The 13,480-nt window shown below is 44.8% G+C and overlaps 1 protein-coding gene across 1 annotated transcript in view; it reads left to right on the top strand.

Moving 5' to 3' along the window:
- Positions 1 to 2: 2 nt before the first annotated feature.
- Positions 3 to 13,480, top strand: part of Txnrd3 (thioredoxin reductase 3) — a gene marked incomplete at its 5' end in the record, with an annotated part of 45,511 nt that continues 32,033 nt past the window's right edge. The window contains 7 exons of the mRNA XM_010636352.1: positions 3 to 98; positions 3,030 to 3,090; positions 4,079 to 4,188; positions 6,002 to 6,106; positions 6,295 to 6,367; positions 8,299 to 8,418; positions 13,213 to 13,355. Of these exons, the coding sequence (XP_010634654.1) occupies positions 3 to 98; positions 3,030 to 3,090; positions 4,079 to 4,188; positions 6,002 to 6,106; positions 6,295 to 6,367; positions 8,299 to 8,418; positions 13,213 to 13,355 (708 nt within the window). The remainder of the gene's footprint in view (positions 99 to 3,029; positions 3,091 to 4,078; positions 4,189 to 6,001; positions 6,107 to 6,294; positions 6,368 to 8,298; positions 8,419 to 13,212; positions 13,356 to 13,480) is intronic.

The following is a 13,480-nucleotide window of genomic DNA, read 5'->3' as shown; positions in this document are numbered from 1 at the left end:
CCGAAACGCGCGAGGAGCTGCGGCGCCGCCTGCTCGGCCTCATCGAGGACAGCCGTGTGATGATTTTCAGCAAGAGCTACTGTCCCCACAGCACGCGGGTAGGGGCCTCGTGCCCGGAGGGCGACAGAGTAGGGCGAGGCCGCGACCTCCTTCCGAGTCGCCCAGGGCCAGATGGGGTCTCTTGCGGGTGACCCGGCCGGGCCCAGCCCCAGCAGCCTTGGTGCCTTCGCACCCTAACATGAGGGTGCGAGAAGGCGGGGAGGGGACCCGAAGTCGGGTCATCCAGGCTCTGTTGCCTTCCGGGCCAGATAGGTAATGGGGCGTCATTTCAGGAGCAAACGTGTATTGTCAGGGCCCGGGTGAGAGGCAAAGCGTAGGAGTAGAGCCCTCTGGGCACGCGAGAGGCTTTGGGTTCCATCCCCCACCGAGAAAATTAAAAAAGCACTTAGAAATGAACCTTTCCATTCTAATCCACCTGTGATAGAGAGACTTTGAATACACATTATCAGAAAATTGAAAAATGAGACATGGAAGAGAATATTAGCCCAACTCTGGGGTCAAGCTCATGAAATTATAGGCTGTCATTTAGAAACTCAATGCTGACATCGATTACACATGCCTATATATATTCTTAAAACGTGTTCAAGAGTATTTACTGTAAAGAATAATAAGATGATGTTAATCACTTGGAAGTCTCCTGGGATATCTCCTGCCCCCACAGGATTAACTTCTGGCCAAAATTCCTTATTCTTATTTCGTTTCAACAAACACATTCACACACACACACACACACACACACACATAGTTAATTTTTGTTCTCTTTTTCTCTATGTTGGGACTTTCTGTAGATAGAATCTTTTGTAGTTTTTTTTTCCCCCTCAAGGATTATGTTAGACCAGAGAGTCATGCCTGTTAGTACCTGTAGCTGTGGCTCATTAATTTTTATTGCTGTGCTGTTCCCTAGGGTGAGTCCCACAGTTTATCATTTTGTTGTTTCTAGTGTGTGTGTGTGTGTGTGTGTGTGTGTGTGTGTGTTTTCATGAAAACAGTATGGCTGCGTACCTGTTATTGGCATATCTTACAGTGTACCTATGCAAGACTTATTCTAGGATAGACATCTTGAAGCTGTACTGCTGGGCCAGGAAAGATGCATGAAATCATCATTGCCAAGGTGACGCCCACACCTTTCTCCAAGTGGGTTTGCCTAGTTTGCCCTCACACCAGTGTATAACAGTTCCTCTTACTCTGTGTCCCTGCTGCCTGTTGATATTTTTGACTTTTGCCATCCTGGCAGTTATGGTATTTCCTTGTGGCTTGAATTTTGCATTTACCTGACGAACTTCACGTGTTTATGGACCACTTGAATTATCCTCTTCTTTGAAACATCCAGGTCCCCCCGCCCATTGAGATCCATTTTGTTGTGCGGATTTGTAGGTGTTCTTTATCTATTTTGGATACGAATCCTTCAGTTGCATAGTTTGGGAAATCTCCCAGATTTGACTATTCTTTTTGTTCTCTTTTCGAGATCTTCTGGTTCATTGAAATTTGCAACTTCATGTCACCAAACCTATCACTTTTTTATAAGCCAGCTTGTGCTTTTTGTGTCCCACTTAGGAAACCTATTTTCTCCTTATGGTCATGAAGATATTCTCCTGATTTAGCTGCTAGGAGTTTTATAGCGTGCTTCCACCCTTGAGTTCCTTAATCCCCCTGAAACTGGTGGAGGTGGTGAGTGCGGCTCCAGGTGATTTTTCTCTCTGATTTGGTTGCCACTCACTGTCTCACTTTCTGCAGAGCCCTTCTGCTGTGTGATAGTGAGCTTCCACTTCCCCTACAGCAGGTGCAGCCCTGGTTACAGGTTTAGCAGGACGCCTTGGCTGTGTTCTGCTGTCTGTCCCTGCTGGCATCCCATGCATGCTTCAGGCTTCTCAAGTTGCAGTCTGGTTACTCTTGTTCTTGACAGTGCCTTGGGTGTTCAGTGTTCTGTAGTTTGATCTGATTAAATCTAGGCAGGGATAATTTTTGAAGGAAGCTTTGAAGTTCACTGTGACCCTTTGAGGACCATTCTTAGCCTTGGCCCATCCCTTTCCCTCATTCTCTCTGCTAAATTGACTGGCAGGCTAATTTATCTTCTTGTCTCTAACGGAGCTATCAGCTTCATCTTCATTTCTTACCACAAAAATCTGCATTGTTTCCTTCCTTCCTTCCTTCCTTCCTTCCTTCCTTCCTTCCTTCCTTCCTTCCTTCCTTTCTTTGTTTTTTGAGACAAGTACTCACTGTGTACCTCAGGCTGGCCTTGAGCTCATTATATAGCCCAGTCTGGCCTGGAACTCACTATATATCTTAGGCCGACCTGGAATTCACTGAGATCCTTCTGCCTTAGCCTCCCAGATGCTGGGATTATAGGCTTGTGCCTGTCCATTGTTTCTGACAATATTTTTTAGGCTTGAACTTTCCCCTAGTCTGTTTCAGATAAAGTCTTTTCCTTTGGGAAGAGTTTTGGACCTGTTCTTATGATCTGCCTCTCCTATAGCAAAACCTCGGAGCCCTTGTTACAGAGCACGGGTGGGGACAGTGACCTGCTTAGAGTGACCCTCTTGCTTTATGATCAGGGCTCTAGAGAGGGATGGACACTTTTTTCTTGGCTTACCTTTCCCAGCCTGCAGCTTCACCTTGCAGGTGGCCTGATATGAAAGTGACCAGGGCCCCACTGTTTTGCCCTTAGTGCACTGGGGTAGAACCTTCAACCTCCTCCTGGAGGGTTGGATGGAAGAAAGGCACCCCTCTTTTGCTGACCACCTTCACTAGAAATGTAGCCTGCGTGACTCTGAGCTGGGGTGAGGGTTGGGTTGCTGGTGACCTGCTGTTGTGGTGAGCCATTGTTTGGGGGAGCTTGTCTGTTGGCCCCACTCATGTGAAGGGGAGCCCCCAGTAGTCTGAGGGAAGCTTGGGCTATATGTCACAACTGTGCCTGTATTCACATCTGTTGAATCCTTTTCAAAAGTGAAACAGGTACCTTTTTGTTACAGGTGAAAGAGCTCTTTTCTTCTTTGGGAGTCAACTATAATATCTTGGAACTTGATCAGATCGGTAAGTACACAGCATATCATGTTCTGTGTGATAAATGACAACAAGATTGACTTTTCTCCATTTACTTTGTTCAGTCCAATTTATTCTTGTCTCTTTGTGTTAGATGAGCCATTTTGTCTGTGTTTCACTGTGCAGAAAATGAACCTTTATATGACAAATAATTTGGTGGAGATTTCCTTATTTATATGTTTTTCCTATTTGAGGTAAGGGAGTGGGAGGAAGATATATAAGCTGCTAACTTGGAAGTATTTGAAATGTTTCAGATGTCTCTGCCATCTTTCTAGCAAAATAGATTGAGCTGTAATAAATGAAAGGAATCTGCTCCTATTTCCTGACTCTGTTATTCTCAGGGGAGCACATTCAGTTTGCAGCTTTGTACTTTTGACTCCTTGGCTTCCATGCCTGTGGTATTCACTGAATGCTACACTCAGGAGGCTCCGCAGGGGTGGTGGGGAAAAAATTGCCACCTGCCTGCCCAGCACTGACTTGCTTCATCCGGGTCACCTGGGGGAGTGAAATACTCTTGAGTACTCCCAAACCTTTGAGACCTTCGCAAGGGTCTCAAACAAGACAGCTTAACTAGTCATGACCCAGTTTTATTTCCAGAGATAGAGGCTAAAGTTTGGATTATGTGCATAAAAAATTTCTCAAATGGAATGGTAGGAAGTATTTTCTGAGTTCTTGCTGTTGCAATTTTATATTGATACAGTATTTACTTTATACAGAAGGCATAGTCATTGAGTTATATATCAAAAGCTCATTTGGAAAGGTTTATTTTAAAAGGAATCAATAGATTGGTCTCTATTTTTTAAGGCTTCCTCTGGAGGCACTGGTGTTTTTACATTTGAGTCATCACTGTGTAGTTGTAAAGCACACTGGCCTCTGTGGCTTGTGCACCTGTGAGCATTTGGGTGTTTCTGTACTCGCTTTAATTCACTCATGTTGGGAACCACTTACAGTGTCTTTATACAATTTTTTTATTCTTTAGATGATGGGGCCGGCATTCAGGAGATGCTAATAGAGATCACTAACCAGAAAACCGTGCCCAATATTTTTGTAAATAAAGTACACGTGGGTGGATGTGACCAAGCTTTCCAGGTAATCACAGTATACATTCTTCAATGCTGTCTGTTCATGTTTTGTTTCAAAAAATATTGGAAAGAGGAGAAGATGATTTTTAGGAGTCTGTTGATTTGCCTTTTAGAGGTTGTAAAACGCACATGTGTATAGGATTGTTGTCACATAATCTTGATTATTTCAAGAGAATGAGCTTTCCTACCAGCTGAACTTTGGAAGCTCAGAAGCTAAGAAGGAGAGTGTTCAGGTGAGAAGCCAGGCCAGGTGGGCAGGTCACCCCACAGACAGGCCAGCTCTCCTCCCTCAAGCAGGGAAAGAGAGGAAGGCTGTCCCTCAGAAATATGAGAGCAACACCAACACTGTGTCCAGGGTCACCAAATTCCAGTCAAAACTACTACCCGGGGATGTCTGGCTTTTAATATTTTGGTTCACAAACAGGAATCATTCTGTGAGGAGTGACAGAAAAAATTGATGTTTATTAAATAGAGTGCTTACTTGATAATTGGTTATTTACTTTTATTAAAATTCTGTTCTTTTGGATCCTTTATGTGTATGCGAATTTTAATAACGAGTGATTGAGTAAATACTTATTTTAATTAAGACTTATACTTTGGTTGGGAAAAAAGACTGTCTTTGTGGAATGTTCATCTATGATTAACCGTGTTATGCAGTAATGGCCTGCTTTATGAGTCCTGGAGACTCCTGCCTAGTGTGCAAATGGTAAGTGCTGTAATTATGGCCCCTGAACACTTTCTGAAGCAGCCAGTCCCCACCTGGAAAATGATGTCAGAGATCTGGAGATAAGAGGTGGCAAAGGTATTTCAAGGCTGAAAGGTTTTTCCTTGGTTAGCGATGGATTTCCCTAAGGGGTCCTAACAGCAAGGAGGCCCAGTGGAGTCCTTTTTAGGATGTCCTGAGAGCTATCTCAGACAGCAGTTCTTTTGGTGGTCACTTAGCACCTGGTGGGCCCTCGTTGCTACAGGGCATCTGCTCTACTTCACAGGAAGGGCTGATCGGAGCATGCTCTCATTTTCTAAAGCCAAGGTAAGGGGGCTGAGCAACTGATTTTGCATAAAGAACACTGTTGCTGAATCACTTATCAAACTCAGTGGTAGAATGCTTGGCTAACATGCACAAGACCCTAGGTTTGATCCCCAGCACTACCAGAGAGGGAGGGAGGGAGAGAGGACAGTGAACAAGAAAAACAAAAATAGCTGATTCCTAGCTCTGCATGCACATATAAAAATATCAAACTTCTACCTTGACTAAGCTGCTTCGTATCCCCAGGAGGACCATGGGAACCACCGACCATCATCGACTGCCAGCATTATAGCCATTGGTGAAAGAGAAACAAAAAGTTTGTGTTGTGTAGGAAGTCACCAGCACAGCTATAAAATTTAGATCTATTGAATAGAAATCAGGGGGAAAATTGCTGATAATGCCTAAGAATTGTTTTCCAGATGAAGACTAGCACAGAGAAACAAAGATCTTAAATGAGGCTTGGTTATTTGGCAGTATCTGAGTGATATTTTGATGTAAAAAAAATGATCTTGTATCAAACAGGGGCAAAGCCCGGACCCTGTGGGTCATTTGACATACACCTCACTTCCACGTAACAGGTCAAAGCAGGCCAAAGTCTGTGTACTTCAGAAAAAGGTCTAACTGGTGGACCCTGTTGGAGCCGCATCCAGATAAATTAATGATTCCAACTTAGACGATTTATCAATTGTAGGGTTTTTTAAATAAAAGAAATGCATGCTGATTGAACACTGAGTGGAGAGAAACAGTTTTAAAGCTATAAGTCACGTGTCCTCTGTCCTTTTGTAACCTGCGGGCGCATCAGAGTGGCTTGTTGCAGAAGCTCCTCCAGGAGTACTTGGCCTACGACTATGACCTCATTGTCATCGGGGGCGGTTCTGGCGGCCTCTCCTGTGCAAAGGTGTGGGCACGGGGTGAAACTCGGAGATGCCTTTTGAAAAGATTGTATTTTAGCTTCACAATCTAAGCTGGTTTAAATCGGGGAAAAGATCATGTTATTTCACAAACACAGGATGTTTTCGCTCAAGGGAGAGAAAAATCGGGAGCAAGAAAATGACAGGATGTGTTTATGCAGTTGCTTTCTTGCAGGAAGCTGCCAACTTGGGGAAGAAAGTCATGGTGCTAGACTTCGTGGTCCCATCACCGCGGGGCACAACCTGGGGTGAGCTGCTTTGCTTCCCTCTTCTCTGCTTTTTACCTGCATCGTTTGCTGGTATAATTTCATTTAATGCCCACAGCAAACTCAAGTGGCCAAGTAGCCTGTTCTGTAGATGAGGAGACTGAATCGAAGTTTAGAGTTAACAAGTGGTGACATTGAAAAGATAAAAGTAACTAAGGAAAATTTTACAAAAAGAAAAAAAAAATTCCAGGACCCTAACGTTCTACCTCTTGTGCCATGTTTTTGTTTTTTGTTTTTGTTTTCTTTTGGTACTGGGGATCAAACTTGATCTTAGCTGGGCGTGGTGGTGCATGCCTGTAATCTAATCCCAGCACTTGGGAGGCTGAAGCAGGAGGATCGCTGTGAGTTCGAGACCAGCATGGGCTACATAGTGAGTTCCAGTTCAGTCTCAACTACATAGTGAGACCCTGTCTCAAAAAACCAAAAAAAAAACAAACTAAAAAAACAAAACAAACTCGGGACCTTGCATGTGTATGGGTCCTGGTCCCCTAGGTTTGCCATGTATTTCACTTCAGTTTGACCAGGGAGTCTAAGGACTGCCTGCATGAGTGGAGTCAGGGTCTGGGCCAGCATGGTGTGGAGAGTGAGGAACATGGTGAGGGCACAGCCCGGACTGCTGTGTACAGTGGGCCAGCTTGGTCTGCTTGCTGTCTTCGCTGCTGTCCAGTAAAACAGAACATGGGTTTAGTGCTGGGTGTTTTCTGTGCATGCTTCATGTGCATTCTCCTTCTGTCTCTGTCCCAGAAGATGGATCAGGTGGCAGCCTCGCTGCCTTCCAATTTCCGGTGGGCTCAGCCAGTGTGAGTATTAGAGAGAGGGGAAAGTGGAGTTGGGTCCTTATTCTCCTGCCTTCCGCCCTGTCCAGTCACTTCCTGCTCCTCTGAAGGGCCACTTGTGTCAGAGGCTCCTCTGGGTCATGGCACTCAGTCACCTGGGGCTGCCAGTGGTCCCTGCTGACACCGGTTTGGGGACTGTTCTGGCCCTTTATGCCTATACCTTGCAATAATTTCTCCATGAAGTCTCTTCAGTTACTCAGCTTCAGTGTGGCTTCTCTTTTCTGCCAGATCCCGATGAATAAAATATCAAAATCTTTTGTTGTTGTTTTTGAGATAGAGTCTTACTATGTAGTCCAGGCAGGCCTTCAACTTACTGTGTAGCCCAGGCTGGGCTCAAACTCAGAATAATCCTCTAACCTCAGCCTGCTAAGTGCTGTGATTATAGGTGTGTGCCACCACACCCAGCTCAAAATCATTTTTAAAATCCCAAGCGAACTCAAAAACTTTTAACCTAGAATTTCATGTGGTAAAACAATCTACCCTGGTTTTTAATATTCTTGGAATGTCTGTACACTTGTATGTTTCTCCTCCTGCTACCCTGTTGCCTTTTTCTCCCTTTCCTGTCCAGACATCCTACTAGAAGCTGGCATCATAGAAGAGCCAGCAGCCAGAGAGGGAAGCCTGCTTCTGCCCTTCAGGGGGCAGGTTTGGGTTTTGCTCAGATCGGTTTGGGGTTGCTCAGATCCAGAGTAGATGTTACTAGGCAGCTTGCCAGGAACCCAGGAACCCAGCTGCCTCAGGGGCCAGCATTGCCAAGAGCAAGACCAGAAGCTGAGCTCCTGACCTTTGGGTATAGCTCAGAAACCTAATCCAGCCACATACCACTGTGGGCCAGATACAAGTGTCCCCCACACTACCCGTGCGCACATTCATGTTTTTGCCCATTGTTGGAGCTCCTCCACAGACTCCTGGTTATTCAAAAGTCTGACTGAATTATTTGCATCTTATTTGGGGGTGGGGCATCATCCCCACTCCCACCTGAGCTTGTCACCCCCTTGCATTTTAGTGATACTACGAGGTGTGGGAGTTGCACTACAGGCACATATAGAGCACCCTAAACTGTCCCATCTTCCTCAGGCCTGGGCGGTACCTGTGTGAACGTGGGCTGCATCCCTAAGAAGCTGATGCATCAGGCTGCCCTCCTAGGGCAGGCCTTGCATGACTCTAGGAAGTTCGGCTGGGAGTACAGTCAGCTAGGTGAGTGAAGACAGATCTGCAAGGAAGAGGTGTGACTTCTTTCGATGGAAACTTGTCAGTCACGGTTGATGGCAGATCTTGAAACTCCTCTGCCAGACATTCAGTAGGAGCTCACTGTGTGCCAGGCAGGTGTGGCTACCACAGAGATGGCCCGGCTGTTGTGGGCCTGGTCTAGGATGGGGTGGTCTCAAGCCCTAGGAATGTAGAAGATAGTGACTGTTTTCAGGTTTCCTTCGTGTATGAAGAAAACAGAGTAGCAAGGGCTTTTATCTGTTACCATGATAACATTTTGTGTTTATCAGTGGTTAAGTATCTCTTTGGTTAATGCAAAATAGAAAACAAATTCAGAGCTAAGCATTTATTGGCTGGGATCTGAGGGTGCAGAGGTGAGGATAGCATAGCTCCTGCCCAGAGCAGTACAGCCTGTCGGGAAGAGAAGAGGAAGTCTGTTTAGTGAAGTGTAATTCACTCAGCTGTTTGGCATTGACTTGAAGGGCACCTAGTGCACCCTCGAGGGTGGAGACAAGGTGACCCTTGAGTTTGAAGGCCACAGAGAAGTAGGACTCTGAGGACCCCAGTATGCAGATGTGAGAAAACGGTGCATCTGGGGGTCAGTGAGTGGCTGGCATGAGGAAAGGGAAAGGAGAGTTGGGAGAAAGGAGGTCAGCAAGGTAAGTGTCACAAGGGCCTTCCGCACTGCTTTAAGGGGCTAAAATTCACCCCAGAGGTAACAGAGCTGTTGAGTTGAAGTAGGAGAGGAGTGTGAGCTATAGTTAAGGTTTTGGATCCTCCGCTGGCACGTTGGGACACAGGATGGGAAGGAGGATGGAGGGTGGAGGGCCAGAGAGGACAGAGGCCTCACCAGGTCTACCATGGAGCCAGCTTTAGAGTCTCGGCTGGTGGAAAGCAGGGTTTGAGAAAAATGGAGATAGCGCTTTTGCAAATAAGAAGGGGAGGAATGGGAGGGGAAGGGGACAAAAAAAAAGAACTAAGATGTGTTATGTACATATACAAATTCCCCACAGAAAGTGTGATCATTAGGTACTGTAAATGTGTACTTAAAAAAAAATAGGAAAGAGACAGATGGTGAGCTTTTCAGTACCTTAGATAATGAGTCAGGAAAAGGAGGAAGTCAAGAGAGTTATCATAGAAGCCAAAGGGATTCACTTTCTCAGGGCAGGGTTTAGGACTTTAGAAGTCTAAAGAGAGACCCAGCTTGAGCCAGTGCTGCAGGGGGGCTCAATGGAGTCGGGCTTCGATGTAGACATTTTGCTTCAGCAGGTAGTTGAGGAGTTCGTTCTTTCTGTTTTTGAAGTAGTGGGGATTGAGCCTAGGGAGCGCACAGCTACATCCTCGGCACTTTTGCACATTCGGGTTAGAGACAGGGTCTCACTAAGTTGCCTCAAACTTTCAATCCCCCTCCTTCAACCTCCCTAAAGAGTCTTTTCATTCAGTCATTCGTTCGTTCATTCATTCATTTATTTATTTTAAATAAAAGTGTTTCTATACTGTTTTTCAAGTAGTTGACCCCAAGTGACATTTCTTAATCTATTTTCTGTTGCTCTGACAATACTGAGACTGGATAGTTTATAAAGAAAAGAGGCAGTCCAAGAATACAGTCTGGTGTCTTTCTGGCTTCCGGGGAGGGCAGGGGACATGCAGGGAAGAGACCAAGTACAGGGGTGGCTTCTGCTCTCATGGTCAGGAACCAGGCCAGCAAAGTCAGAGCTCACTCCTGGGAGAAAGGCCTGGACGCCTTCATTGACCCAGTCACCACCACAAAAGCAGCCAGGTTCCCCCTGGGTTCTGTTGTGTTCAGAGTACATTCAAACCCAGGAACCCTGTGGTCCTCCTGGCCAGAAAGACTGAGCAGGGCGGACTGTGCTCCTTCTCTGGCATTGAAGCCCACAGAGCGGACAGAGGCCTTCTTTGTGCTTGTCAGAACCATTGTGGTCCAGGTCCACCGAGGGCTGTGGGGCTTGTTAGCTCTGTGCGTTGTCACATCTCCTACCACGTAGGCACTGCGCTTCCACAAGGGACACCAGGACCTGTGCACACGCCATCCTCACTCCAGAGGCCTCAGCTGATGTTCCTAACTCTGCTACGTGCTCACTCAGTGTTTCTAAATACTTAGCACAGAAACCCAGAGTTGACTTGGAAAGCATTCATAGATGGGGAACTTGGGAGGAATATAGTTTTTTCAAGGGAGCCAAATTTTAGGGTTCTCAAAATTCTCTATAAATAAAATTCTTCTAAGTTAGTGTTGGCTGCTTACTAAGAAATACTTAGTTTGGGGCTGCTGCTTAGCATATGCAAGGCTCTGAGTTTGATCCTCAGGACCATGCAAACACAAAAGAGGAAGGAAGGCAGGCAGGCCCGACCGAACCTCCCCTGGAGTTTGGAGCATAGCAGTTTATAGGCATAGGCTCAGAAAATGATCAGAAGTGAAAAGAATCTGGGAGGTAAGAGAAAGGAAATAGACTGATGCTGCAATCTCACTCTAGAAGAATGTTTTAGATACTTCTACTCTTGATAGAGAAAAATATAGGTTAAAACAGGTTTAAAATACATAATGTCCAGAATAGAAGTTAAATGCAGAAACTACAGTAAAAGGTTAAAAGGAAAGGAAAAATGTACAGAGAATAGTTAGTAAAGCCAAAATAAGAAGAGAAGCAACATGACATTATAATTCCAGATAAACACAATGGCAACAGAAGATAAGAGCAATCGTATGATTTATAAGAATAAAACTGAATTAGGATAAAGTGAAATGGGTCAGATCATCAGGTTCAGTAAACAGCAAACTTCTTCCATGCACTGTTTATACATACATTCCTAACATCCCAAGAGAGCATTGTTGAAAATCTAAAAATTTTAAATTTTCAGCTAGTGATTTTAAAACTTCCTGTTTATTACTTTAAATATATGAGAAAGTTTTGACTAGAGGGGAGAAGATACACTGAGCAAATATAAATTAAAAGAATAGCCGGGTGTGGTGGCACACACCTGTAATCCCAGCACTCGGGAGGCTGAGGCAGGAGGCTCACTGTGAGTTCGAGACCAACCTGGGCTACGCAGTGAGTTCCAGGGCAGTCTGAATTATATAGTGAAACCCTGTCTCAAAAAACCAAGGGGTAAAAAATGAGAACCAAGACCTGTCATGTAAAGGTACAAGATCCCAATAATGAATGTAACCGTACTGTATACCTTAAATATACCAATAAACTCAATAAAAGAAAAAAAAAAGGAATAGCAGTTAAAACCAGATGAGCAGAATGTAAGCAAAGGCAAGCGAACAGCCAACCCAGAAATCCACAGGCCAAGGCTACCCCTACCTTCTGCACATAGAATTGGTAAACAAAATCTAGAGGATGGTGTTTGAGCTGCCGTAGTGGCATGTGCATGCCTGTAGTCCTAACACTTGGGAGGCTGAGGCACGAGGATCGCCACAATTTGAAGGCCAGCCTGGCCTACATAGTGAATTCAAGACCAGCCTGAGCTACATAGTAAGACCCTGTCTCAAAATATAAAAAATTAAATAGATAAATGAGAGTATGGTGTTTGAAAATATAAATAAAATGGGTGGACCTTGTAAATCCAATGAAGGAACCCAGAGGTAAGAAACTCCAGACACATATATAAAAGTACTGGTATGAGAAAAGAAATACCAGTTACGACAGGGAAGACACAGCACTCAATGTGCTTGTACAAATTAGTGCTGATAATTTAAATGTCTCAATGAAAAGAAATATCTTCTAGGAAAATAGGAATGATTAGAATGATGTAAATTATCAAAGGAAGTGAGTCTGAGAGCAACTAGATTCCCAAGACACCATAGCTTTACAAATCCATTTTCTCAAATAAATCTTCAAGGAATAGACTCTTCCTTTGTATTTTAAACTGTTGTAGAACTTTGAAAAAAATCAGAAAGTTCATCATTTTTCTTTTCTTTCTCTCTCTCTTTTTTTTAAGGTGGTCATAGCTAAGATACATAGTTTGAAAACAAAACTATACCCGTAAAGGTTCCAGGACTCTAGGACAGCTGTGTCCTACAGGTATGCGGGTCCCCGTGGGGTGGGTTCCCAGAGAGACAGACAAGTGCCTCGAATACCTTCACACTTTTTAGCAGTGCATGTGTTTGTTGCATGATGGGAAAAAGCCAGAGCATGTATTTAATGAGAACATGGAGTCTTGGTATTAAAGGCAGACGGGTGGGTGGCCCTTCTCTGGTGCAGGGCCTCTTGCCAGTGTGCACAGAGGATGCATAGGGAATTCAGGCATGCCTATCTGAAAAGCTATACACAGTTATATCCAGTATGCTTAGAGGATGTCAGAGATTAAACTAAGAAATAGAATTCGTGAGTTAAATTCATTGATTTAAAAATAAATGCTGTAAATCAAGACATGTCTTACCCTTCAGTATCACAAGCTGAAAAGTATGATGGAAGACTGAAACAAAAATGATAGAATGACTTGGAGGAATTTTTTTCTTTTGTGGTCCTCAGGATTGAACCGAGGGCCTTTGCACTCAAGCCATATTCCCCAGCCCTTTCTAAAAAGCTTTTGTTTTGAGACAGGGTCTCACGCAGTCAGTGGGTTGCCCCAGTTGGGCTCAAGCTTGCAATCCTCCTTCCACAGCCTCCCAGAGAGTGGGGATTACAGGCGTGCGCCACCGGGCCCAACCACTGCGTGGTTTTCAAATCAGTGGACAGTACGGCTCACGTGTGGTTGTGTGTAACTTGCCACCACAGGTAATACTCACTCCATGCTGACACCCTGGTTGTTTCTGTTCAGTGAAGCACAACTGGGAGACCATGACAGAAGCAATTCAGAACCACATCGGCTCTCTGAATTGGGGCTACAGGCTGTCCTTGAGAGAGAAAGGGGTGACCTACATCAATTCCTATGGAGAATTCGTGGGGCAGCATAAAATAAAGGTACTGTCTGAGTTTGCTGTCTTGGTCGTTGCCTTTCATATGTTTTTTCTCATCTGGAACTACAATTCCACGTTGCCAAGGGTAATAGCTACAGTACGCACAGCACACACAGAGTCAGCATGCAC

This window comes from Fukomys damarensis, unplaced genomic scaffold, assembly GCF_012274545.1.
Source record: "Fukomys damarensis isolate Sample0158 unplaced genomic scaffold, DMR_v1.0_HiC HiC_scaffold_37, whole genome shotgun sequence".
Classification (NCBI taxonomy): Eukaryota; Metazoa; Chordata; class Mammalia; order Rodentia; family Bathyergidae; genus Fukomys; species Fukomys damarensis.
The sequence above is the reverse complement of the archived record's forward strand: the minus strand, read 5'-3'. Positions and strand labels throughout refer to the sequence as shown.